A 22,130-nucleotide genomic window follows, 5' to 3' on the forward strand; every position below is an offset into this window, starting at 1 on the left:
TCCCGAGCTGCCGCCCCCTCTGCGGCCGCGCCTGCCCGGCCTGGGCCTGCGCCTGGGCCCGAGCCTCGCTCTCGCCGCCGCCGCCGACCCCGCGCGCCGGCCTCGCGCTGCGGCCGGTTTGACACACAACGTTCCATTCGCGGGGCGGGCGGGGGGCGGGGGCGGGGGCAGGGGCGCGCGCCGCGGGCTGGGGGCGGGCGCTCGTTGCCCCGGCGACGGCCACCCTTATAAGGGCATGGGTGGCCTCGCTCGGCGCCCGGCGCCCGGGCCGGCGGGAGGGGCGAGGGCGGAGCACGGGGCCGCTCGGCCTGACCCTCCCCCCGCTCCTTCCCCCCTCCACCCTGCCCCCGCCCTCGCCCGACTCCAGCCTTAACCCCTGCCGGGCCGCGGCGGGAGCCTGGGCCGCCGCTGCCCTCTGCCCTTCCGCAGCCTCGCCAAGATGTCTCTGCAAGGCCCTCCCCTACACCTCCGGCCTTGGACGTTGCCTCGCTCAAACGCCCTCGAGGCGCACCTCGGAACCCTACCCCTGCATTCCCCGCAGAAGCAATAATGGGGGGTCAGTTGCACCCGGGGGCACGCCCCTGCGCAGTACACATACACACACACACACACACACACCCCGGGGCATTTCTTTGCACAGTTGCATGATGGATTGTGTTTGCTTCCTCTTCCAGAAAGTCGCCACGTCCGACCCCCACCCCACCCTTTCTCAGCTTGGGCTAACACCTGGTGCTGGGAATCTCCAGGGCTAAGGGATGTTGTGGTCTGTGGCCGGCGGGGGCGTGAGGTCAGGGGCCCCCCGCCAGAATTTTAGGCCTCTTGGGGGCAGGGCACCCACCTGCCCAGCTAGGCTAGAGGCAGCAGGAACTGAACTTCCAGGCCCACCATCCCTACTGGGGCCTGCCCCTTTTCCTCTTTAATTTCCTTTTCTTTCTGTGCTTCACATAAAGGGCTTGGCCAGGCCACCGGCTGGACTGCAGATGTCTCTTCCAGTGTCCCTGGAGCCTCTCAGTTGCCACTGGCTTACAGCTTCCCCCCGCCCTCCTCGACCCCAGTGGGGCGGACCAGCATTTATTAAGCACCCTTTGTTTGTCCCACCCCCCTACCCCTCACCTCCCAGCCGGGCAGCCCGAGGCTGGGCAAGCCTGAGCCTCTTGCTCCGGGCCTGTTAACGTTTAACCAGCTGGAAAAGCCCTTCCTATGGTGACCTTTCACCTTGGAGTCCCGCAGGTCCAGTTGCCGGCCTTATCTCCTGCCCTGCCCTGGGCCCTGGGCCCAGACCTGGACACCGGGGCACGTGGCTGGGCCTCTGAGAGCTGCCGGCAGGAAAAACAGTGCCCTCTGCCCCCACTGCCCCCCCCTTGCATCCCCTTCTCCAGATTACATCTGAGGGGGCACCTTGGCCGGGGCGGGGGGGGGGGGGGTTGCTGGGAGATCTTGGAGATCATGCAACATTTAAGAGGATACCAAGGTTCTGTAAAAGCCAGGCACCACACACCCAGCCCTGGGCCTCTGGGCCTCCCAGGGAGAGTCTGGCCAGGTATGAGTTGGGGGAAGTTTTAGCAAGTACAGGAAGCAAGAAGGACTGGGGTTAGACATGAGCAAGGACTTTCCATGGGACTGACTAGAGTGGAATTCCCTGCCCTGTAAGCCCTGCTGGAGAAGGGGGTCTGGAGGGTTAGAGAAGATCATTTTGTTCTGGGGCTGCCTGGGAATGTGGAGGTACCCGCTGGCTATTTGGAGGTGAGGACAGGGGTCCCAGGTCCCTGGACGGTGCTTTCCAGCATTCTTGGGCAGGGGGCATCTCGGAAGGGAGACAAGGTTCAGGGAAGGGAGTCAGAGGGGGACAGGAGAGGGGAGGGGGCAGGGACCTGGGGCTTGCGGGACACAAGTTCGGGGGAGGGGAGGCTCACAAGTGGCAGTCTGGGGCCGGTTTGGAGACTAGGGAAATATCCGCCGCAGATCCTAGAACCTCGGGTAGGTCCAACCCCTCGGCGGCCGCCCCGCCCCCTCTCCGTAGCGCCGCGGCCCCCCAACCCCCTGGGGCCCTCCTGGGGGGGGGGGGGCGGGCGTTCGAGGTCCGGCCCCGCCCCCTTGACCCCTGCCCGCGGCCCCGCGGTGACATTTGACCTTGCTGCGGCTGCGGACCGGGGACAAAGAGCCCTGGGCCCATCTGCCGAGGGGGCACCCGTGGGAACGGCCAGACCCCGCTCCCGGCGGCCTTGAAACCCGCCCCTGCCCCCTCCAAAAGCGCGAACTCATTCCCCACCCTTCAACAGGTGACCTTGTCTTCTTTTGCCCCCCCCCACACCGCGGGCAAACTGGTGGGACTGGGGGGCTTGAAGCAGGTCTTGCACTCTTGGCACGAGGGAGTAAGGTCGGCCCCTCTGACCCTCCTCAGGACCTTGCCCTCCTCAGTTTCCCTGCTTTCTTCAAAGCTGGCTTTTGTCCAGAGAGATTGCACGGTCCGAAGGTCACCAGCCCCAGCGATCTCGGAGGAGTTTGCGTCAGGAGGACCAGGTTGAGCCCAGGCCGCTGAGGGGCCGGACCTGAGGCCCGCCTTGCAGCAGGAAGCCACCGCACACACCTGCACAGGTGCGGGCTGGAAATCACCCCGCACCATCAGCACCACCAGGCTGGGGATGGAAACCTTTCTAAGCCCCGTCTTGGATTTCAGCCATCACCGAGGAGGTGAGAGCAGGCCAGTAATCCGCCTGGCCGCGTCCCACCCGGTCCCCCGTTTCCAGGAGGTGTGGCTTATGCAAATGAAATGCCAATTAGATACCTGCTATTAACCTGACACTAAGAGCCCCCGGGTCCTGCAGGTGAAAGCTGGAATTTAGCCTGGCCAGGGGCCATCCAGACCCTCAGGCCGGAGGAATATCATTGCCCCGGAGTAAACACTTGCAGATTTCTTACCTTTGCTGTACCCCCCATCCAGAAGCCCTTCACCTTAGCTCCATATATTCTTTGAATGCAAGTTCCAAAGCCCTCTGATTTCTCCTCTCCCCCACCTCCACCTTGGGAGCGATTGCTCTTCTGGCTAATTTTCCACACCCTGAATCTTTAGGCCCTCAGTCTTCCTTCTGGGATATAGGCATTTTCCTCTTGGGAGCATCTACCAGGCCAAACCCAGCATCTCCCTGGGAAGGGGGTGGACAAGGGAAGATGTCCCTTTGGAGCCCTCCCAGGGCTTCTGGAGACAGATGAGTGTTGGAATTTCAGTTCTGGCCATATAACCTCACTGACCCCGAATCCTTCAGCCAGTCTTAGATTTGGCATGATCCCGCTGACATCACATTCACATGCCACATGGTGCCAGGTCAAAGACAGGGAGCCTTTCTCAAATGCCCAGACCCCCAGGTGCATCAGCCCCCATCCCACCCAACAGATCCCAACATTCAAGGTCGCACATGACATAACATCACTCCAGGACAGTTTATGATGGGGCCCACCATAACTGTCTGGCATGTCCAGACACATGGGACCTACAGAAAGGTCTCCCCCAGCCGGGGAGGCCGGCAGGGTGGTCTGGGCCTCCCCAGCGCCCTTGCGGTGGCTTCTAACACCTCCAGCTCCTCTGCCTGTCGAGCTTCCATTACTGCCACCTCCTGCTCCAGCTTCCTCCGCTGCTCTTCCTGCTTCCGGTGGGCGCCTCGGAAGGCCAGGACCAGGGCGCTGGAGGGGGCGCGAGGGGGGCTGAGCCAGGAAACAGCCCCCCTCCCACCCAAGTCAGGAGTTATGTATTCCCGGCCCCAGACAGAGCTCTCTGAGATTGAATCTTCCTAGGGTTCCGCTCAGAAAAGGGAGGTATGGGATGGATTGAACTCGCCACCTACCTTAACGGGGGAAACCTGAGGCCCAGAGAGAGCCAGGGACACTTCTGAGGTCCCCCGGGGAGACCCAGGGAAGGGGGACCCACCTGTGAGCCTTGCATAAATCGCTGTTCAGCTCAGCACTCTGAGCACGTCTGGCTCGCCCCTTCTGAGCCACGTGTTCCAGTTCCTCCCGCAGAGACTGCAGCTGCTCCCGCAGGCCCAGGGCCCTGGTGCAGGGGTGGGGAGAGAGGAGCTCATGGCCATCGCCAATCCTTCCTTCCCTCCTCCCACCCCACCTGTCCATGGTATTTCCATGCGAGCACACCTGTACACGGATGCACACCCAGCCCTCTGCTGCACTCAGTGCCCCCATGGATTCTCGCATACACCCGCCCAGCCCATCCACCCCCCAGCCCGGGACCGAGACACACACCGGTTAAGTGACGCTGCCAGTTCCTGGGCTAGAGTCTCTGGACCCTGCGCTTGGCCCACCTGGCCTCCATCAATGCCCCTGCTTCCACCAAGGAGAGCAGGAGGGCCCTGCGAGAGGCAGAAGGGAGGGAAGTGACATTGGCCTAGGTGGAGGGCGTACTCAGCCCAAGCTGGACATTGAAGTCACCCAGACTGTGGGCAGCCACAGCCCCAGTCTGGTGAGATACCCCAATGAGGGTAAAATTCCTCCCTAACAAGAGAAATAAATAACAGGGGAATCTCATCTGGAGGCAGGTGAGGTCTGAGCTCAGACTTGCAAGAGGTCATGGGCTTAATCAGACAAAGAGGTAAGGGACTAGTGTTCTTGGCAGGGGCCCAGCATCTACAAAGGCTTGGAGGTGGGAGAGATGATTCAAAGGAGGGTTCCAGAAGCTGCCCAAGGCTTTCAGCAGAGGACAGACATGATTAGATGGTAAGGGGCAAAAGGGAAGGCATCAGGGGGCAAGCTCAAGCCAAAATTTAGGACGAGATGAAGCATGGGCTGGGGCTATTGGAGTGGAGATACTGGAGTAGGAATAAGCCTGGGGGTGGGAAGGAGGAGGCACAGGTTTGAGTGGAAGACGCCAAACGCCTTGGGGCTTAGTGGGCTCAATACCCTCAAATGAAAAAAAGCCCAAAGTACAGGTATGAACTTTGACATGCAGTCCTTTGACATTCAACTCATCTCTTTCTGCAGAAATGCCAACTGAGGCTCAGAGGGGGGGCTGTGGTTGACCAGGGCCCCACAGCGAGTAGTATACTGCTATCCCCACCAGGTCCAGGAAGGGCCACTCACCTGGGACAACTCCTCTTCGTCTCCACTGCTCCCACCGCCACTGCTGTCTCCACCACTACGGCTGGCCCCAGCAGTCCCGAGCTGTGCCCGCTCCCACCGCAGCTGCTCGAGCAGGAGCACGTGGGCTGGGCCCTGGGCTCGGAGGGCAGCCTCCCGCAGCTCCAGACCCCGCTTCTCCCGCCGCACCAACTGCAGCCGCAGCATCAGGTCTGCCAGAGTCTCCTGAGAGACCAAGGAGTGGGCAGAGAGTTGGGGCCTCTAGGATCTGGGGAAACTGAGGCCCCCCGAGCCCCCCCCCCCCCCCCCCAGTGAGGACCGGTCAGGCAAGAACTCAAACCCTCACCATGATTTTGTATGATGGGAAATAATCATCTCCTTTAGGTCATTTTTAAATGACCGCTGTAGGAATGGCAGTTCAGAGGGTACAAATATCTCAGACAAGGTCGAATAGCATCTCAGTGGAAGAGTCTAGAGTTTCTCCAACTCTAGAACCTCAGGTCTTTCATGCCAGGGGATAAACCTCAGATTATGTCCCCTGCCTCCATCTCCTTTCCTTAGGAAGGAAATTTTGGAAAGCCAGATTCAGAATCTTATGAGAAACTGAATTCCAGAAGACAAACTCCTATTCATCCCTCAAAATCCCAGTTCCAATGCTCCTCCCTCCAGGAAGCCTGCCCCCAGCTACGTCGAACTCTCCTTTGTTACTTGGTCCCCCAGTCGCATCCCTCTCAACCTCGGCAAAGGGTTTCGTCCCACCAGAAAAGACCAACACAGTGACCACTGCCCATATGTACCCGTGTGGCTGCCAAGTCCCGCTGGATCTGCATCTTCTCCAACCGGGGTAGGGCCGGGCCAGGCTGGGTCCCCAGAATGGCCTGCACCATGGCTTCTGCGTGGGGCACAGTGGGCACGGGTGCCAAAGTTGGGCCAGGCTCTGGGGGGATCTTCACCAGAGCACGGCGAGCCCGGATACGCTGGAGATAGCCCCAGAGCTGGGTAGCCACCTCCTGTGGTGTGGGCCAATCCACACTACTGCCCTCGGGGCTATAGGAAACAGAAGAAGGGTCTAATGTCAACACTGGTGGCCACAGTTGTGCTAGCTTCATGCCAACTCTGGTGGGGCTCTAGCATCTTCCATCACACTGACCATGATGGTTTCCATGCCATCTGTAGTGAGTGCTGTCATACCAACATGGTGGACACCAGAACATAAACCCCAGTGGGCATCACCATTCATCAAGACAACATAGTGAACACCATCATGTCAACGATTACTGTTGCTCATGCCATCACAGTGGAAGCCATCACACCAACTCAGTAGGTGCCATCACTTACGTCAACACGGTGGATGCCATCACACCAGCACAATGGGCACCACTGCTCAGCTTGCTCACCCTGTTTGGCAACATCATGCTAACCCCATGTGTACCAACATCAGGCCAACCTGATTAAACACCATCATGCCAGTCCTAATCAGTGGGCACCATCATCCATCTTCATGCCAACCAACCCTGGTGGGTCCTATACCAATCCCGGTGGCGATCAACCACCATGCCAACTTTGTTGAATCGCCACCAGACAACTCTAGTCAGGCCTCCTGCCCATGAACCATGGAGCGTCCTACACTGACCTTCCTGGGCACAGCCATGCCAAACCCCAACACAGAGCCAGCTGTGGGAGCCCCATTCTCTAATAAGGACCCCACTCACTGGCCCTCCCAGCTCTCAAGGTTCCCAGGGGTACCTTGGCTGTGGATCCCGTGGTGTCTCTCCATCCATGGCAGCATCCTCTTGTGCCAGCAGCCTCTGGGCTTCCTTCTCTGCCACCTCCAGGTTCCCCTTAGGGGCCTCCTCTCTTGCTCCCGAGTCTGCCTCCCGGAGAGTGAGCAGGACTCCGTACACTTCCTCGCAGTGCTCACTGTGAGACACTGATTTTGAGTGCTCCAGGACACCTGGCTCCATCTTGTCGTGTGGGTGACATACCCACTTGTCCTTGGATCCTTCATTCCGTCCCCCACTCCCACCCCTGGGAGCATGTAGACTCCTTCAGCACCCTTTGGTCTAAAATTGCCTTAAGGGACGCCTGGGTGGCTCAGTCGGTTAAGCGTCTGCCTTCGGCTCAGGTCATGATCCCAGGGTCCTGGGATCGAGTCCCACATCGGGCTCCCTGCTCCGCGAGGAGCCTGCTTCTCCCTCTGCCTCTGTCTCTCATGAATAAATAAATAAAATCTTTAAAAAAAAAAAATAAATAAATAAAATAAAATAAAATAAAATTGCCTTAAAATAATTTCTCCAGCGGGAAAGTGCCTTCCTTCAAGGGCCCCGACCCTCCCTGCGGATCATGCTCAGAGCGTACCAATTCCCTTCCACACTAGTGCTATCGTGGGTGGGACGCACTGACCTGTACTGCAAGGCCAGACGCAGCGCTGTGCCTTCGGCCTCCCGCTGGCCCAGCTGCATGCTCAGGCCTTCACACCGACCCTTGTATGCCTGCAGCGCAGCTGACAGCAGACGGTTGAAACATTTGAGCTTCTCAATGCTCCTGCCTCCGCAATTAGGGGAGAGGGAAAATGAGAGCCCCCCACCCAGGGCAGTCAGGACCCAACCGATCTGCACCCTCCTCCCCACTCCATTCCAGCTCCAGACTCTTGGGCTGATAGCCCAGCTGTGGAGGCTCCGGTGCCCTTATGAGCTCAGCATTTGTGGCCCTTACCCCCGGAGCTGCTCCATCTGGGCTTCCATGATGTATATCTCGGGGGCAAGGGGTTGACTGGGGAGGGGTCCAAGCATCTGAGCACTGGAATCACTCCGGAGGCGCCGGAGCAGGGGGTGAGCCAGAGAGAAGGGGTCCTGCTAGAAAGAGGTGACTTGATTCACCCAGATTGTCATTGAGGGCCCAGTATCATGGGGTTAAGCCTTTTCCAACCCCACAAGCTACTGGATTGCAGGTCCAGGATTTGAGTCTCGCCGCCCAGAATCCTAAAGATCTCAAGGTCTTGGTTTTAAGCTTCCTATGCTCACCTGAGTCCCCCAGGGCTCCTCATCTACCCCAGAACTGCTGGAGCCACTGCCCGAGCCCCCTGCTTGGCCCCGGGAGGGAGGTGGGAAAGGTTCCGGCCTCAGCAGGGAATCCTGCAGTTCCTGGACCTGGGGTGGGGGTGGGGAAGGAAGATGGAGTAGGTCAGGCCTGGGAGCGCCAACCACCCACCAACCCTCCTGCAGACCTGTTCCTGGGACAGTGGCAAGGCCCCAGCTGGGAAGCAGGAACCTAGCTACTCACCCTACCAAACCCCCCACTATTGAGCCTGGGGCAATTCACTTAGCCACTCAAGAATCTTCTTTCTTGGTGGCGCCTGGGTGGCTCAGTCGTTGAGCGTCTGCCTTCGGCTCAGGTCATGATCCCGGAGTCCTGGGATCGAGCCCCGCATCGGGCTCCCTGCTCTGCGGGAGGCCTGCTTCTCCCTCTCCCACTCCCCCTGCTTGTGTTCTCTCTCTCGCTGTGTATCTCTCTCTGTCAAATAAATAAACAAAAATCTTTAAAAAAAAAAAAAAAAAAAGATCTTCTTTCTTTAAACATATAAATGGCCAGTGGGTACACGAAAAGGTGCTCAACATTACTAATCATCAGGGAAATGCAAATCAAAACCACAATGAGATACCACCTTATACCTATTAGAAAAGCTACTATCAAAAAGATCAAAAAGACATTGGGGCGCCTGGGTGGCCCAGTCGGTTAAGCATCTGGCTCTTGGTTTCGGCTCAGGTCATGATCTCATAGGTCGCAGGATCGAGCCCCGTGCTCAGTGGGGAGTCTGCTTGAAGATGCTCTCCTTCTGCCCCTCCCCCCACTCACACGGGCGCACATGCACACTCACTTTCTCTCTCTCTCAAACAAATAAATAAGTAAATCTTTTAAAAAAAAAGACATGAGATAAAAAGTGTTGGGGAGGATGTGGAGAAGAGGGAACCCTCGTGCACTGTTGGCGGGATTGTAAATTGGTGTAGCCATTTATACAAAACCACATAGTGCTCCCTCAAAAAATTAAGAATAGAACGATCACAGGATTCAGCTATTCCACTTCTGGGTATTTATGCAAAGGAAATGAAAAAACTAACTCGAAACTAACTCGAACCCCTATGTTCATTGCGGCATATACTTGAAATAGCCAAGACATAGAAGCAACCTAAGTGATCACCAGTGGATGAATGGCTAAAGAAGATCTGGTGTATAAACAAAGGAATATTATTTGGCCTTAAAAAAAGAAGGAGGGGTGCCTGGCTGGCTCAGTCAGTGGAGCCTGTGACACTTAATCTCAGGGTTGTGAGCTCGAGTCCCACATTCCATGTAGATACTACTTAAAAATAAAATCTTAAAAAAAAAAAAAAAAAAGAAGGAAATCCTGCCATTTGCCACAACATGGATGGACCTTGAGGGCATTATACTAAGCGAAATAAGTCAGAGCAAGACAAATACATAGTGATCTCACTTATATTTGGAATCTAAAACAAAATAAAACAAAAAATCGAACTCACAAATACAGAGAACAGGGTGGTGGTTGCCAGAGGTGGTGGGGGTGGGGAGAGGAATGTGGAGGGGGGATTTCCTTTCCCAGCCAGGAAGTGGGCCCCACCCCTCAGGCTGGGCTCTGGCAGCCCCATATCTTTCCCCCTTGTCCTGCCCAAGAGGAGGGCATGTTCCCCACCATCTCCTTCGGCCCCATGGCTTTACATTCCGTCCACATGTGAAGAGGTCCAAATGTGTTTCTCCTATTCTGACACCTCCCCTGAGCTCTGGACTCAGACACAGAACTGTCTCTCTGATGGTTCCACATGGGTGGCCCGTGGGTATCGTGAGCTCATGACGGCCCAAACAGCTTCTGGTCTCCCTCCCACCAAACCTGCTCCTCCTGCGGCCTCCGCATTTCTCCCTTCCAGTCCCGCAGGCCCCCAAACCAGGACTTGTCCTCAACCCTTCTCTGGCTTTCACCCCCAAACCTGCCAGCTTCACCTTCGACACCACCCAGAATCGGCCCACTTCGTACCACCTCCACAATTGCCACCATCTGGTGTCTGGACCAGTGAGTGCCTCCTGATCTGCAGGATTCCGCACACCCACACGCTGTTCCTCCAGCGGCCGCCAGAGGGCGCCTGTGAGCGCTGCCTCAGGATCCGCCCCTTTCTGCTCCGGGGAAACCCTCCAGGATCCTACCAGGCTCAGGGCAAAAGCCCAACTCCCAGCAGCCCACGACCCTATAAATCTGCCCGCATCACCTAACCGGCCCTCCTTCACCCCCACACTGGCCCCCTCACTGGTCCCTGAATCACACTCCCACCTCAGGGAGGGAGTTCCTTCTCTGCCTGGCATGCTCTTCCCCCAGATCTTTGCATGGCTCCTCCCTTACCTCCTCATTCAAGTGTCACCTCCTCAGGGGGCATCTCTGACCACCTTAACTAAGAAGGCAACGGACCACAAACAATGAATCATGGAACACTATATCTAAAACTAATGATGTAATGTATGGGGATTAACATAACAATAAAAAAATTAAAAAAAAAAAAAAAAAAGAAGGCAACGGACCTTTGTCTGTTCAGGGCTCGGCAGTCAATGCTCCATAAAAGTTTTTCTAACAAACAAATGATTGAACGTTGCCTATGCCAGGCCCGCCTCCCCCTTAGACAGAGAGCCCTCAGAGACGGAGCTGCCCCACTCACCTCTCTCTGAAGCATCTCCTTCTCAGCCTGGATGGCCTGCAGCGAGGCCTGCATGCGAATCAGCTCCTCCTCGCGGCTGCCCAAGGCCAATCGCAGCCAGTCATTCCTCTCCGCCAGGCGGGCTGCCTCCCTCTGGCAACCCCCTGCCCCCTCCTGCTCCAAGCAGGGCCTGGGTCCCACCTCACTCCTGTCCTCGGCCTCTGAGGGCCCAGGACAGCTTGGGGGCCGGTGGCGCCAGGCAGCAGCAGCTGCCTCCAGTGAGCTCAGAGCGCGCTGGAGAATCTGAAACATGTCAGAGGCTTCAGGCTTGGGGGGGACAGTCTCCCCACCCGGCGGGGCTACATCTGTGGCCTGCTGGCCTTCCTCGGCGGGCTTGCAGGGTCCCTCAGGAGATGGGGCTGGTCCTCTGCTAGAGTCCCCTTCAGCCTCTTTGTTGGTCCTGTGGTGAGGTGAGAGATGGAAGGTTCTGGAAATGGGGTCATCCGGGGTGTCCAGCTCACAGGGGCTGCATTATCCGGGGCCTTGAAAGTTGGGCTGAGGAGGGCAATGGGAAGCTATGGCATGTGTGTGAGCAAGGGAGGAACACAGGTAGATCTGTGGGTAGGAAAGATACACCAGGGCTGGAGTGGGGAGCACAGACCAAGTGGGCCTTACCTGTTCCCCAGGCCCTGCCCACTGGCTTCTGCCTCTGGCCCCAGCAGCTTCGGCTTGCAGCTCTCCTGAGATGGCGCAGGGCCCAGCTCAGAACTCCCGCTGGCTGCCTCAGCCTCCTCTGAACTCTCTGCCACAGGATCCAGCTCCCCCTGAAGATGACCCACAGGGCCAAGCTCTGAGCCAGGCAGGGCTGTGAGTGGCCCCAAAGAGCTGGGTGTGGCAGGGAGGGGGGCACTTACAGGCGGAGCGTGCCTCCCTCGCCGGCTTCGGGGGCGTGTGGCCCGGGCACTCATTGCTGTCCAGAGGTCAGTCTTCTGAATCTTCCTCCTAAAACCACAGCCTGATCTCAGCTCTTGTCTTTGTTGTCTTTGTTGTCCTGGACAAATGACAGCCTTAATATCTTCTTCTGTGGAATGGGCATTGATCTTCTCCCTCTGGAAGGGATCTTGAGTTATCAATGTTGATTTGGCACATTTGAATGCCCCTCTTGACAGGCAGCTCACTATCTCTGAAAATTGTTCTGGCCTCCCCTTCTCCTCTGCCTCCTTTATCTTTCACTACCTCTATGCTCCCCTCTGTCCCCAATCTGGGCCTGGCTCGAGGACTTCAAGAGTCACCTCTCCTCCCCAGGGTCCTCTTGAGTCAGAGGCCCCAATCTTGGGGTTGGGTCCCCCCAGCCTGCTCTACTTCTACTCCTCTGTGCTTCTAGGAGTACCTTGGTCAGCAGCGCAAATCCCTGGACACTCTTGGGGTAGCTCTGGCCACTGCCTGCTTAGGCCTGGGCTAGCCAAGGCTGGCTTGGGAGGGGCCAGGAAACAGGAAGCCCCCCTCCCCTGGTCATGTGACTTGTTATTGTGCTGTTTCCTCAAGGACATCAGCTTCCTCAGTCCCAGTGGGGGTCACGCGTCCGGCTCCTGAGATGTCAGTCCCTCCTCACCTCAGCCTCTGATCTCATGTCTCTTCCACCTCTGAGCCCCAGTTTCCTTATCTGTAAAATGGGGGGGGAGGGGTAATTATAGCATTTTTCTACAGTGTCATGGGAATTTTAACAAGCAATTTATTAAAATCCATCCAAGAACTGAATTATAACACACCGCTCTTGCTCCCTACCTCTTTGACCCTCCCATCTCTGCTTCCTCTACCAGCTGCTGTTTCTCCTGTGTAAATGCTGGATTCCTCAGAGCCCAGATTGTCTCTACATCCTGCCCATTTTCCCTGCATCCATCTCTAAAGGGCCTCCTCAACTCCATCCATAATAACAGCCCAAGCCTCTCCCCTCCCACCTGGATGCCAGCCCAGCTCTCTCCCTGGACTCTACAGCCACCCCTTCACTCCCTTCCCCACCCAGGCCCCAGAGAGAGAGACCGCATTGGTCACCTCCTCTGCTCATGTACCCTCCATGACTCCCCATTGCCCTTGGGAAACATTTCAAGCTCTTCTACCCAGCATTCGAGGACCTTAAAAATTATGCCTGCTGCCTGGGCCCATGTATACTCCTTGCTTTAGCCATGATGACCCCCTCTGTGAACAGTTGAAGGTTCACAATTCTCACACCCAGGGCCTTGGGTTATGCTGTAACCTTTGCCTGGAACACCCTTTCCTTGTTTCTTCACTTGGTTTAAACTGTGCAGAGCCTGGAGTAGCCTGAATCTTCCTCATTCCATTGACAGACACTAGGAGGCTGAATCTTCCTGCTTCTGTGTCCCCAAAGGCGGTAAGGAAAGAAGTTGCAATTCTCTGACTTGGGGGCACCCAGGCACATTGAAATCTGCACTCTTAGCCTCTGCTCCAGCCATATTAACCTGTTACAGGCTCCACCACTCCAAGGTTCTTGCAAGCCTCCAGACCTTTGCCAAGGCGGTTCCTTCTTTCTGGAATGCCTTTCATTCTCTTGTTTTTCTGGCAAGTTCTCCATCCTTGAAGACTCAGCTTGCATAGCTCCTCCTGGCTGTCAAAGACCAGAGCCTGGCTCATGAGAGCTTGTTTAATTGAACCTCTTACACATAAAGAAACTGAGGCTCAGACTGGGTTTTAAATGGTTAGGGGGTAAGAGGAGAAGTGCGCATGAAAAAGAAAACGTGGTCTGAAATAGTTTTGGCTTAGTCTTTTTGGTTTTTGCAAATATGTGTAAAATAAGAAGCAAAATTAAGTAACTGGGCAGGGCCTGGGGTGTGGGCCACGCCCACCTCGGGCCGCAAAAACCCGCCCCTCGCTGAGGGCCATGTCAGCTCCACCAATCACCAATCAGCCCTACCTCTTCTTCTAAATCCCGCCCAAGTCACTCGCATTCAGTTTACCACATCGCAAGTGAGGCCTTCTCCATCCCTTTAAGCCTATTCCATAGAAAGGTCCACTCCACTAGGCCTCGTCCCAGCCTATCAGGGTTGAAGTACTGACCAGTGTAGCCTGATTCGGCCAGAAACATCAAAGCTCCGGCTCTTCTTGCTTTAACCAATCACATTCCAAACCCCACTCCCTAGCACAGTCCCAGCCTATCAGCTTTCAAGGCTCTCCAGCCGTCTCCTGTTCAGCTGTCCGCTTGTCTTACGGCTTACTGAACTACATTTCCCAGGAGGCGTCGCGGCCGCGCCGCACTACTTCCGGGCTGCGAAAGATGGCGGCTTCCTAGTCGGTTTTCGGCTGAGTCGGAGGGAGGCTCAGGCTCCGGTGAGAAGAGGTTGGGTGGTTGCGGTCCCGTCCCTAGAGGTCCAACCCTTAGCCTTCCCCGAGGCTTCCGCTTTCCACTCTGGTTGCTCCTGCAGTCTAGCCTTCATCCCTCTTGCCGAAGCTAAAGCATTGTTTTCCTTAGAGATTCAGGGGGTTACAAGCCGCTCAGAGACCATCCCCCGCTGCCCACACCCCAGCCCAGATAGGCAAACTGTTGGCGTCCTATCTTTCTTCAAAGGAACCTTTAACACCTAGATTCGTGCCCCTCCTTTGCGCAGACACCTTCTAGGCAGCCCGGTGCCCGCTGGGGAGAATCCCAGAGCTAATTAGTCTTATTTTTTTCTTATTTTTAAGCAATCCCTACACCCAAGGTGGGGTTCGAACTCACAACCCCAAGATCAAGAGTTGCATGCGCTACGACTGAGCGAGCCAGGCACCCCAGCTAATTATTCTCTTAGCCTTAAAACTAAAATTGTCAGTTATTTTTACCAGCAAAAAAGAGGTTTGTTTGGGAATAGCAGAGTATTACAATTCAGGACACACAAGCTATATAGCAAAACCATAGGCAAGTCCAGAACAAAGGAGAGGAGTGCTCTTTTATAGAGGAAGGGGAGTTGGGACGGGCTGTTATAAACCTAAAGTCTATTGGAGTAAATTGGGAATTGAAGCTTAATGGCTTTTCACTGGCTGAGTTGTGACAGTCTGTCATCGGCCGGGCTATTGCCAGGCAAGGAGAAAATCTTTCATTTTTTTGCTGGCTTAGTATAGTCTTCTTTCTGTTGGGAATTTGGGGTCTGCCATTGTGCTAGGGGGTGAGAGCTCCCCTTTTGGCCTCCCGATTCCATTTTAAATGAGGTTTCCTTTTTGCGGTTTCAGGCATAGCTGGATCCAGGTGCACAGAGGTCTAGCTGCTGTTTTCTGGGTGAGCATCACTTTAAGCAGGTTCTCTTTCCCCTCTTGGAGGCAAAAGAGGCTCCTGACAGCTCTCGACTTCTATCCTCCCAGTTCTGCAACTCTAACGAGTCCCTCTTCCCTAATGGCACTATTGGAAGCCGCAGAGCTGCCCCTCACTGACCTGTATTGGGTCATGCCCCATCTCTGAGCCATTCCTGTGGCCGGATTTGTTCATTAGCCAAGGAAAGGGGCAGGGTTAGCACTACAGAAAAAATGGGATGCCAGGTACCCGTTTTGCAGATAAGGAAACTGAGGCCCGGAAAGAAGTGATTTTTACAGTCATTAAGCAGTTCATGCTCTGTCCTGTCCAGTAACCAAATATTTTTAAAACCTTTAAGGGGAGGATCCTGGCTTCCCCCAACCCTGCTCCATCCAGCCACTTAGGGGCCATGGAGGTGGCAGAGCCCAGCAGCCCCGCTGAGGAAGAGGAGGAGGAGGAGGAGGAGGAAGAGGAAGAGGAAGAGGAGCAGTCAGCTGAGCCCAGGCCCCGAACACGCTCCAACCCTGAGGGGGCTGAGGACCGGGCACTGGGGGCCCAGGCCAGTGTGGGCAGCCGCAGCGAGGGTGAGGGCGAGGCGGCCAGTGCTGACGATGGGACCCCCAATCCTCCAGGAGCTGGCCCCAAGCCCTGGCAGGTGCCCCCAACAGCTCCTGAAGTCCAGGTGCGGACACCGAGGGTCAACTGTCCAGAGAAGGTGGTAAGTGAGGGGCTTGGCCTGTGGCCGTGAGGTGCTAGGGAACCTTAGGTTTAATGTTCTTGCTTTTTGGGATTCACTCTGCAGTCACTTCGTAGGAGTTTTCTAGGGCTACCACAACAAATTACCACAAAGCAGTGGCTTAGAAAGCAGAAATTCATTCTCACACTCTTCTGGAGGCCGGAAGTCTGAAATCAAGGAATGGGCAGGGCTGTGCTCCCGCTGGAGGCTGTAGGGAAAGATCCTTCCTTGCCTCTTCCAGCCCTTGGGCGCTCCATGTGTTCCTTGGCTTGTGGCCGCATCACCCCAGTCTTTGCCTCTGTCTTCACATGGCCTTCCCATCTGTGTCTCTGAATCTTCTTTCTCTTATAAGGACACAATAAGTCATTGAATCAGGATTTTTTTTTAAAGGTTTATTTATTTATTTGAGAGAGAAAGAGAGTGGGGGGTGGGGTTGGGGAGGGGTAGAGGGAAAGGGACAGAGTATCAAGCAGACTCCCCGCTGAGTGGGGAGCCCGATGGAGGGCTGGATCTCATACCCTGAGATCATGACCTGAGCTGAAATCAAGAGTCGGATGCTCCTGTCAACTGAGCCACCCAGGTGTCCCTGATCAGGATCTTTATCTTATCTCAAGATTTTTCTCTTAATTCCATCAGCAAATACCCTAATTCCCAAAAAAGTCACATTCTGAGGTTCCCAGTGGGCATATCTGTGGGGGCCGGGGCACAATTCAACCCACTCTACCTTTGTTTTCCTGTTTCTGTGTCAGACTTTCTCTGGCTCCTTTATTCACTTATAAACCTGGACTCCCAATCTAGTGCTCTTTTCCCTGAACCACTGTCTTCCAAAGTAGGTTGCTTGGCTGGGAAGTGGGGGTCCTGATACCACCACTCAGACAGAGCTGCTTGGAGAGGACCGCTAGAGTGCAGTGGGGGCCAGTGTTAGTGTTCACTTGGCTAGTGCTGCCAGGCGCAGGGCCCTCACCTCCCTCGAACCTTCTTGCAGATCATCTGCCTGGACCTGTCAGAGGAAATGTCCCTGTCAAAGCTGGAGTCATTCAATGGGTGAGAGGAACATTTGGGGGCTTGAATATGCAGCCACGGCTTGGGGCGGGCTGGGGGGGGGTTGGGAGGCAGCTCAAAAAACTCAGGGCTCTTTCTCTCTGAGACTCACAGCAGCTTGGCCTGGCCTGGGGCCTGGTGCTGTCAGAGTGGCAATGGCAACCGACCCTAAAAAAGCTGTGACCCACCAGGGCTCTGTTCCAAGCCCTGGCACAGCAATGACTCAGAAACTCTGCCAGGTGAAGTGACTTGCCCAAGGCCTCACAGCAAATAGGCATAGTCAGGACTCAGACCCAGGCCTAGCTGTCCCCGAAGCCCCTGCCCTGAGCACCTGGGTCCCTGTGGGGTTGGTGACCGGGACTGGATAGGGTCCAAGGGGCTCTGGGGGATGCTGAGGACAAGCCCGCCTTCCCCTGGCTGCCATCCCTAGCCATCTGTGACTGAGTGAAGGCCTGGGGGAGACCTCATGGGGATCAGTTGTGAGACCCAGGCTGGCCAGAGGAACCCCATTCGGAGAGGGCAAAAGCTACAGAGGGGTGGCTGGGCTCTTCCACCTCCCCGCTGCATGACCTGACCTGGGCCTCCAGTGCCTAATCCCAAGGCTGGCAGAGGGCTCCCCAGGATTGGCCGGTGAGGAGACACCCTCCAGGCCGGGAGGCCCCGCCTTAACCGCCCCCCCTCACCCTCTGTCCCTCCCCAGCTCCAAAACCAACGCCCTCAACGTCTCCCAGAAGATGATTGAGATGTTTGTGCGGACAAAACACAAGATCGACAAGAGCCACGAGTTCGCGCTGGTGGTGGTGAACGACGACATCGCCTGGGTGAGGCTGGGGCAGGGCCCGGCTGCCGAGGGGTTCCCTCGGGGCAGGGAGGCACCTTGCTGAGGCCTGTGCTTTCCCGCAGCTGTCCGGCCTGACCTCCGATCCCCGCGAACTCTGCAGCTGCCTCTACGACCTGGAGACGGCTTCCTGCTCCACCTTCAGTATCCTTACAGGCAGGGCTGCCCTGTGGAGGGCCTGGACATGGTACAGAAACAAAACCAGCTGATTTGGACTCTAGATGTCAAAACCACACACATGGGGAGCATTCTTTGCAGGGCCAAGTATACAGTTGGTGCTCAATAGATGGCAATATGGGACTGAGGAGTCACAGTCATTACTACAGCCCCTGCGGCCTGGGCACAGCACATTTCATGCTAACTTGAACACAAAAGGCTCATGTGCAGCCCAAAACTTAGACAGAAAATGATCCTCATGAGTTACAAAACAATGCTGAGTGTCGGGGGGTAGGGGACGGGGACACCCATGGCTCTTGCCTTGTGAGGATGGCTGCCCTGGGCATGAGGGAAAGGGGAGTTTTGAGCCACCAAGGGTTTTCAGGGCATCCAGTGCCGGCCCCCTGTTTTGTGATCTATGCTGAGGGAAAACAGGCTCAGACAGGGCAAGCGACTGGGCCAGGGTCGCACAGCACGTCTCCTGCGTGGTGGTACCTGGCACCGGCTGTGAAGGGGCCTGGGCTCTCCTGGCATCAGGATGCGGGAAGCCACCCGCTGCTTCCTGCCCGTGCTCTGCCCCCAGCGTTCTCCTTAGCCTCTCTGCCAGATCTAGAAGGTCTCTTCAGCCTCATGTAAGTACCGCCTTCCCCACGTCTCGCCTTCCATGTCAGTCCTGTGACCGCCCTGAGGTCCCCCACTCCATTGTTTTAACCCATGGGGCAGCACGCTTTCTCTGTAAAGGGCCGGGCAGTAAATATGTTCAGCTTTGTAGGCCATGTGGTCTCTGTCTTGATGACTGGATCCTGCCCGAGTAACCTGAAGGCAGTCACAAACCACACCTGTGCACGGGGCTGGGTCCCAGTAAAACGTTCTCGATGAACACGGAAATTTGAATTTAATATCCTTTCCACGTGTCACAAAATGTTCTTTTGATTTTCTTTCTCCAACCATTTTGAAAATGTAAAAACCATTCTTAGCTTATGGGCACTAGTAGTCCAACCCCTGTTTTTACCTGCCTCCTAATAGTGGACACGGATTCTGTTTTGCCTTTTCCATTGTGATTAACGTGGTACAGCGGTCCTGGCAAATTTTGCAAGTGAACCCATCCTATAAATTCCCAGTGGAAGACGTGCTGGGCCAAAGGGGTGTGTGTTTTTAATCTGCTAGAGTTTGCCAGAGCACTTTCCTAGGAAACCAACCCTGTGTACTTCCCGACACCAGAGTTGTTCATGCCGCCGAAGGTTCTGCCTGTCTGGTAGAGGCTACCTGTTACTGTCACTGAGCTTTTCTTTGAGCCTTTTTTCATTCATTTGTAAGCCATTCAGTCTTCCTACAGTGATTTGTCCGTTTGTCCCCTTTGCCTATGTTTATAGGGAGATGTCGGCTTTTTTCTTATTGATCAGATTTGCTTTTCACGTACTAAAGACATTAGCCCTCTGTCTGCCCAGTGCTCTCTGCCAATGTGAGATCCAGCCGTGGCCAGTTGGGGACGTGGGTGCTAACTTAGCTGATAAGATCAGGTTCCTACCTTAGACTCTTCTGGCCTGGTGGGACAGGTCCAACTCAGGTCAATGATGGGGGATGTTCAGGATGGTGAGGGTGGTCAGAGCGGGCTCCAGCTTTGGGGTCAGCGGAGTCTCCCCGATCCAGCAGGAGAGGTCAGGCAGAAGGGTGAGGCTGGGGCGGCACTCTGGGCAGAGGGAACAGAATGTGGGGAGGCTCAGAGGCAGCAGTCTTGTGGGCTTTGCATGCCCGGTGAAGTCCCGGGCTCTCCGAGGGTGACAAGAGGGGTGGATCCCCAGAGTGTGCTCTGACCTGTCCCCCACCATCCACTACGCAGCCAGCAGAAGACTGAGCTGCCAGTCACCGAGAATGTGCAGACAATTCCACCCCCGTACGTGGTCCGCACCATCCTTGTCTATAGCCGTCCGCCCTGCCAGCCCCAGTTCTCCCTGACGGAGCCCATGAAGGTGAGTGAGGCTGGGGAAAGGGAGGGATATCTGCAGCCAGCAGAATGGTGGTTAGACACCAGGAGGGACTTCCTGATCACAAGAGCTGGGGTGTCTATGGGCAGGTTCCCAGAGTCCAAGGCAAAAGCTGGGGAATTATGGTCATGGGGGCATGGGGTGACTCAAGCCCTGAAGGCTGGCGTTCTTCCCCTGCAGAAAATGTTCCAGTGCCCATACTTCTTCTTTGATGTTGTTTACATCCACAATGGCGCTGACGAGAAGGAAGAGGAAATGAGCTGGAAGGTGAGAGGCTGCTGTGTGTGTGAGTGGCAGATGGGTGTAGGTGGGGTGTCTCGGAACCCACCTCCGTTTTGCAGCCCTGGAGCCCTGGCCCTGCTGGATCATGGTCCTTAGGCCATTCAGCAGCCATTCCTGCGTGTCTGCTGTGAGCTAGCGAGGGCGTCTCTCTGCCTTTGCTCTCACGGTGCCCTCTGCATGGCGCGCCCTTCCCTCCTGCCTCCCCAGACTCTACTGGTCTTTCATATCCCAGCCCAGACCGAGCTATAGAACCTTGATTAGGCCACTTACCTCTGAGTCTCAGTTTACCCGACTGTGAACAGGGGGAGTTAAGACCAGCTCCTACTCATACTTCAGCACCCAAACCTAAAGGCTCTGCTCCTCAGGGATGATTAGCGTGGGGCCTGGGGGTAGTCTGCATCTAACTGTGTCTCTCCAAACTAGGGGCTCCAGGACTGAGATTTCTTGGGGTCCCTACCACTGGGTGGGTGGTGGGGGAATATTTGCTGAACATGGGAATGTTTCCTTTCTGGCAAACTCCTCTTCATCCTTCAGAACCCATCCCTGATAACCCCCTCCTCTGGGAAGCCCTCCAGGGGCAGAGAGGGTCCATCGGGGAACCTCTACCTGAACGGCCCCTCCCCGGCCCCACAGGACATGTTTGCCTTCATGGGCAGCCTGGATACCAAGGGTACCAGCTACAAGTATGAGGTGGCGCTGGCTGGGCCAGCCCTTGAGCTGCACAACTGTATGGCCAAGCTGCTGGCTCACCCACTGCAGCGGCCCTGCCAGAGTCATGCTTCCTACAGCCTGCTGGAGGAGGAGGATGAAGCCACTGAGGTCGAAGCCACTGTCTGAAACATCCCTGTGTGTCTCCGCCTTCTCGTGCAGTGAAGCCCTTGGCTTAGAGAATGGTTCTTAAACTGGGCTCTGTGGCAGGGTTCCAGGAGGCTCCTGGGGACTCTGGGCACCCATTCCCTATGTTTTCCAGCCCTCCTCACACTACTGGTTTGTCGACTGTAGTTTTGTTCTTCCCTGTGCACTTTTTGTCATCAGAATAAAAATCTGTGAATCCCTAACCCAGGTCCACAACAGTTACCTTGTGTTAATTGGGATCTTTTTGGTTGCAAGTGACAAAACCTACCAGCTGAACAGAAAGGGGAATGATTTGGTTCTTGTGGATAAAAAGCAAAGTGCAGCTTCAGGCTCGGCTGTATTCAGTTGTTCAGACAATAATGCCATTGAGGTGGGCTGAAATATCTTGCATGATCGGTGTTCAGTGTGCCCTGCTTTTCTCCCAAACCACGGAAAGGGCTGTGATCACTGCTCAAACTACAGCCCAGGTGAAGAGAGGGCCCCCAGAACTCCATAGGACTGGCCTTGCCTGGGTCAGGTAACCTTACATTGGGCCAGTCGTGGGCCAGAGTTGTGGGATGCTCTGATCCGCCAGGACTTGATCAAGCCTTTCCTCTGGGAAGGGATTACAGCTCTTTCAGGAAATCGTATGAGTTTTCCCCAGAGGAAGGGAGACCAAAGACAGATACAACAGGTCTACCATTCAACTACCTTCCTGGATAATGAGTGATTGTGAAAAAAAGTTTAGCAACTAGATTCTTACAAAACAGAAACAGCTTCTTTTTTTAAAAAAAGATTTTGTATTTATTTTTGAGACAGAGCATGTGTGAGCGCATGGGGGGCGGTGCAGAGGGAGAAGCAGACTTCCTGCTGAGCAGGGAGCCCCATGCAGGACTCCATCCCAGCACCCTGAGATCATGACCTGAGCTGAAGGCAGACACCCAACCAACTGAGCCACCCGGGCACCCCGGAAACAGCTTTATTGAACAACAGCTTCTCCTACCTCTGAGCATTTATTGGACACTTATGTGCCAGGCCCTTGTGGTGAAACTCGTGCCATTTCACACCAGCCTGGAAGAGATTATTCTCCCATTTTGCAGATGGGAAAATTAAGGCCCTCAGCAGCCCAGAGCTCCAAAGTAGTGGCCTCTCCCGTTTCCCCAGGAGTGAAAACGGGCGACCCAGAGATGGCGGCGGGAGCTGTTAG

General features: G+C 55.7%; 2 protein-coding genes across 3 annotated transcripts; one reads left to right on the plus strand and one right to left on the minus strand.

The window, feature by feature from the left end:
* Window positions 1-3,453: 3,453 nt before the first annotated feature.
* On the minus strand, window positions 3,454-12,246 carry USHBP1 (USH1 protein network component harmonin binding protein 1). The gene is made up of 13 exons (XM_032412210.1): window positions 12,166-12,246; window positions 11,690-11,884; window positions 11,451-11,599; window positions 10,797-11,235; window positions 8,106-8,231; window positions 7,798-7,934; window positions 7,486-7,626; window positions 6,829-7,002; window positions 5,880-6,129; window positions 5,086-5,307; window positions 4,252-4,358; window positions 3,923-4,045; window positions 3,454-3,678 (listed from the first exon to the last, which is right to left on the minus strand). Exons 2-13 carry the CDS (start codon window positions 11,741-11,743, stop codon window positions 3,489-3,491), a joined length of 2,112 nt encoding a protein of 703 aa, XP_032268101.1. The 5' UTR covers window positions 11,744-11,884; window positions 12,166-12,246; the 3' UTR covers window positions 3,454-3,488.
* Window positions 12,247-14,009: 1,763 nt separating this feature from the next.
* On the plus strand, window positions 14,010-21,147 carry BABAM1 (BRISC and BRCA1 A complex member 1). Of its 2 annotated transcripts, XM_032412170.1 has the most exons (10): window positions 14,010-14,117; window positions 14,994-15,039; window positions 15,410-15,769; window positions 16,773-16,831; window positions 17,529-17,649; window positions 17,732-17,810; window positions 18,430-18,454; window positions 19,663-19,792; window positions 19,988-20,074; window positions 20,723-21,147. In XM_032412170.1, the coding sequence occupies exons 3-10, from the start codon at window positions 15,461-15,463 to the stop codon at window positions 20,924-20,926; spliced, it is 1,014 nt and encodes a 337-aa protein (XP_032268061.1). In that variant the 5' UTR covers window positions 14,010-14,117; window positions 14,994-15,039; window positions 15,410-15,460; the 3' UTR covers window positions 20,927-21,147. The 2 variants fall into 2 exon arrangements, with proteins under 2 accessions (XP_032268061.1, XP_032268062.1); XM_032412171.1 differs by lacking the exon at window positions 14,994-15,039.
* The last annotated feature ends 983 nt before the right edge of the window (window positions 21,148-22,130 follow it).

Source organism: Phoca vitulina, unplaced genomic scaffold (assembly GCF_004348235.1).
Source record: "Phoca vitulina isolate PV1807 unplaced genomic scaffold, GSC_HSeal_1.0 scaffold13, whole genome shotgun sequence".
Classification (NCBI taxonomy): Eukaryota; Metazoa; Chordata; class Mammalia; order Carnivora; family Phocidae; genus Phoca; species Phoca vitulina.

Coding starts and splice junctions, on each gene's coding strand:
- USHBP1 (XM_032412210.1), bottom strand. CDS start 11,743: ATGAGTGCCCGGGCCACACGCCCCCGAAGCCGGCGAGGGAGGCACGCT. Junction 7,003..7,485: donor CGTCTGGCCTTGCAGTACAG/GTCAGTGCGTCC, acceptor AGTGTCTCACAG/TGAGCACTGCGAGGAAGTGT. Junction 3,679..3,922: donor GATTTATGCAAGGCTCACAG/GTGGGTCCCCCT, acceptor CGCCCCCTCCAG/CGCCCTGGTCCTGGCCTTCC.
- BABAM1 (XM_032412170.1), top strand. CDS start 15,461: ATGGAGGTGGCAGAGCCCAGCAGCCCCGCTGAGGAAGAGGAGGAGGAG. Junction 17,650..17,731: donor TGAACGACGACATCGCCTGG/GTGAGGCTGGGG, acceptor GCTTTCCCGCAG/CTGTCCGGCCTGACCTCCGA. Junction 20,075..20,722: donor AAGAGGAAATGAGCTGGAAG/GTGAGAGGCTGC, acceptor CCGGCCCCACAG/GACATGTTTGCCTTCATGGG.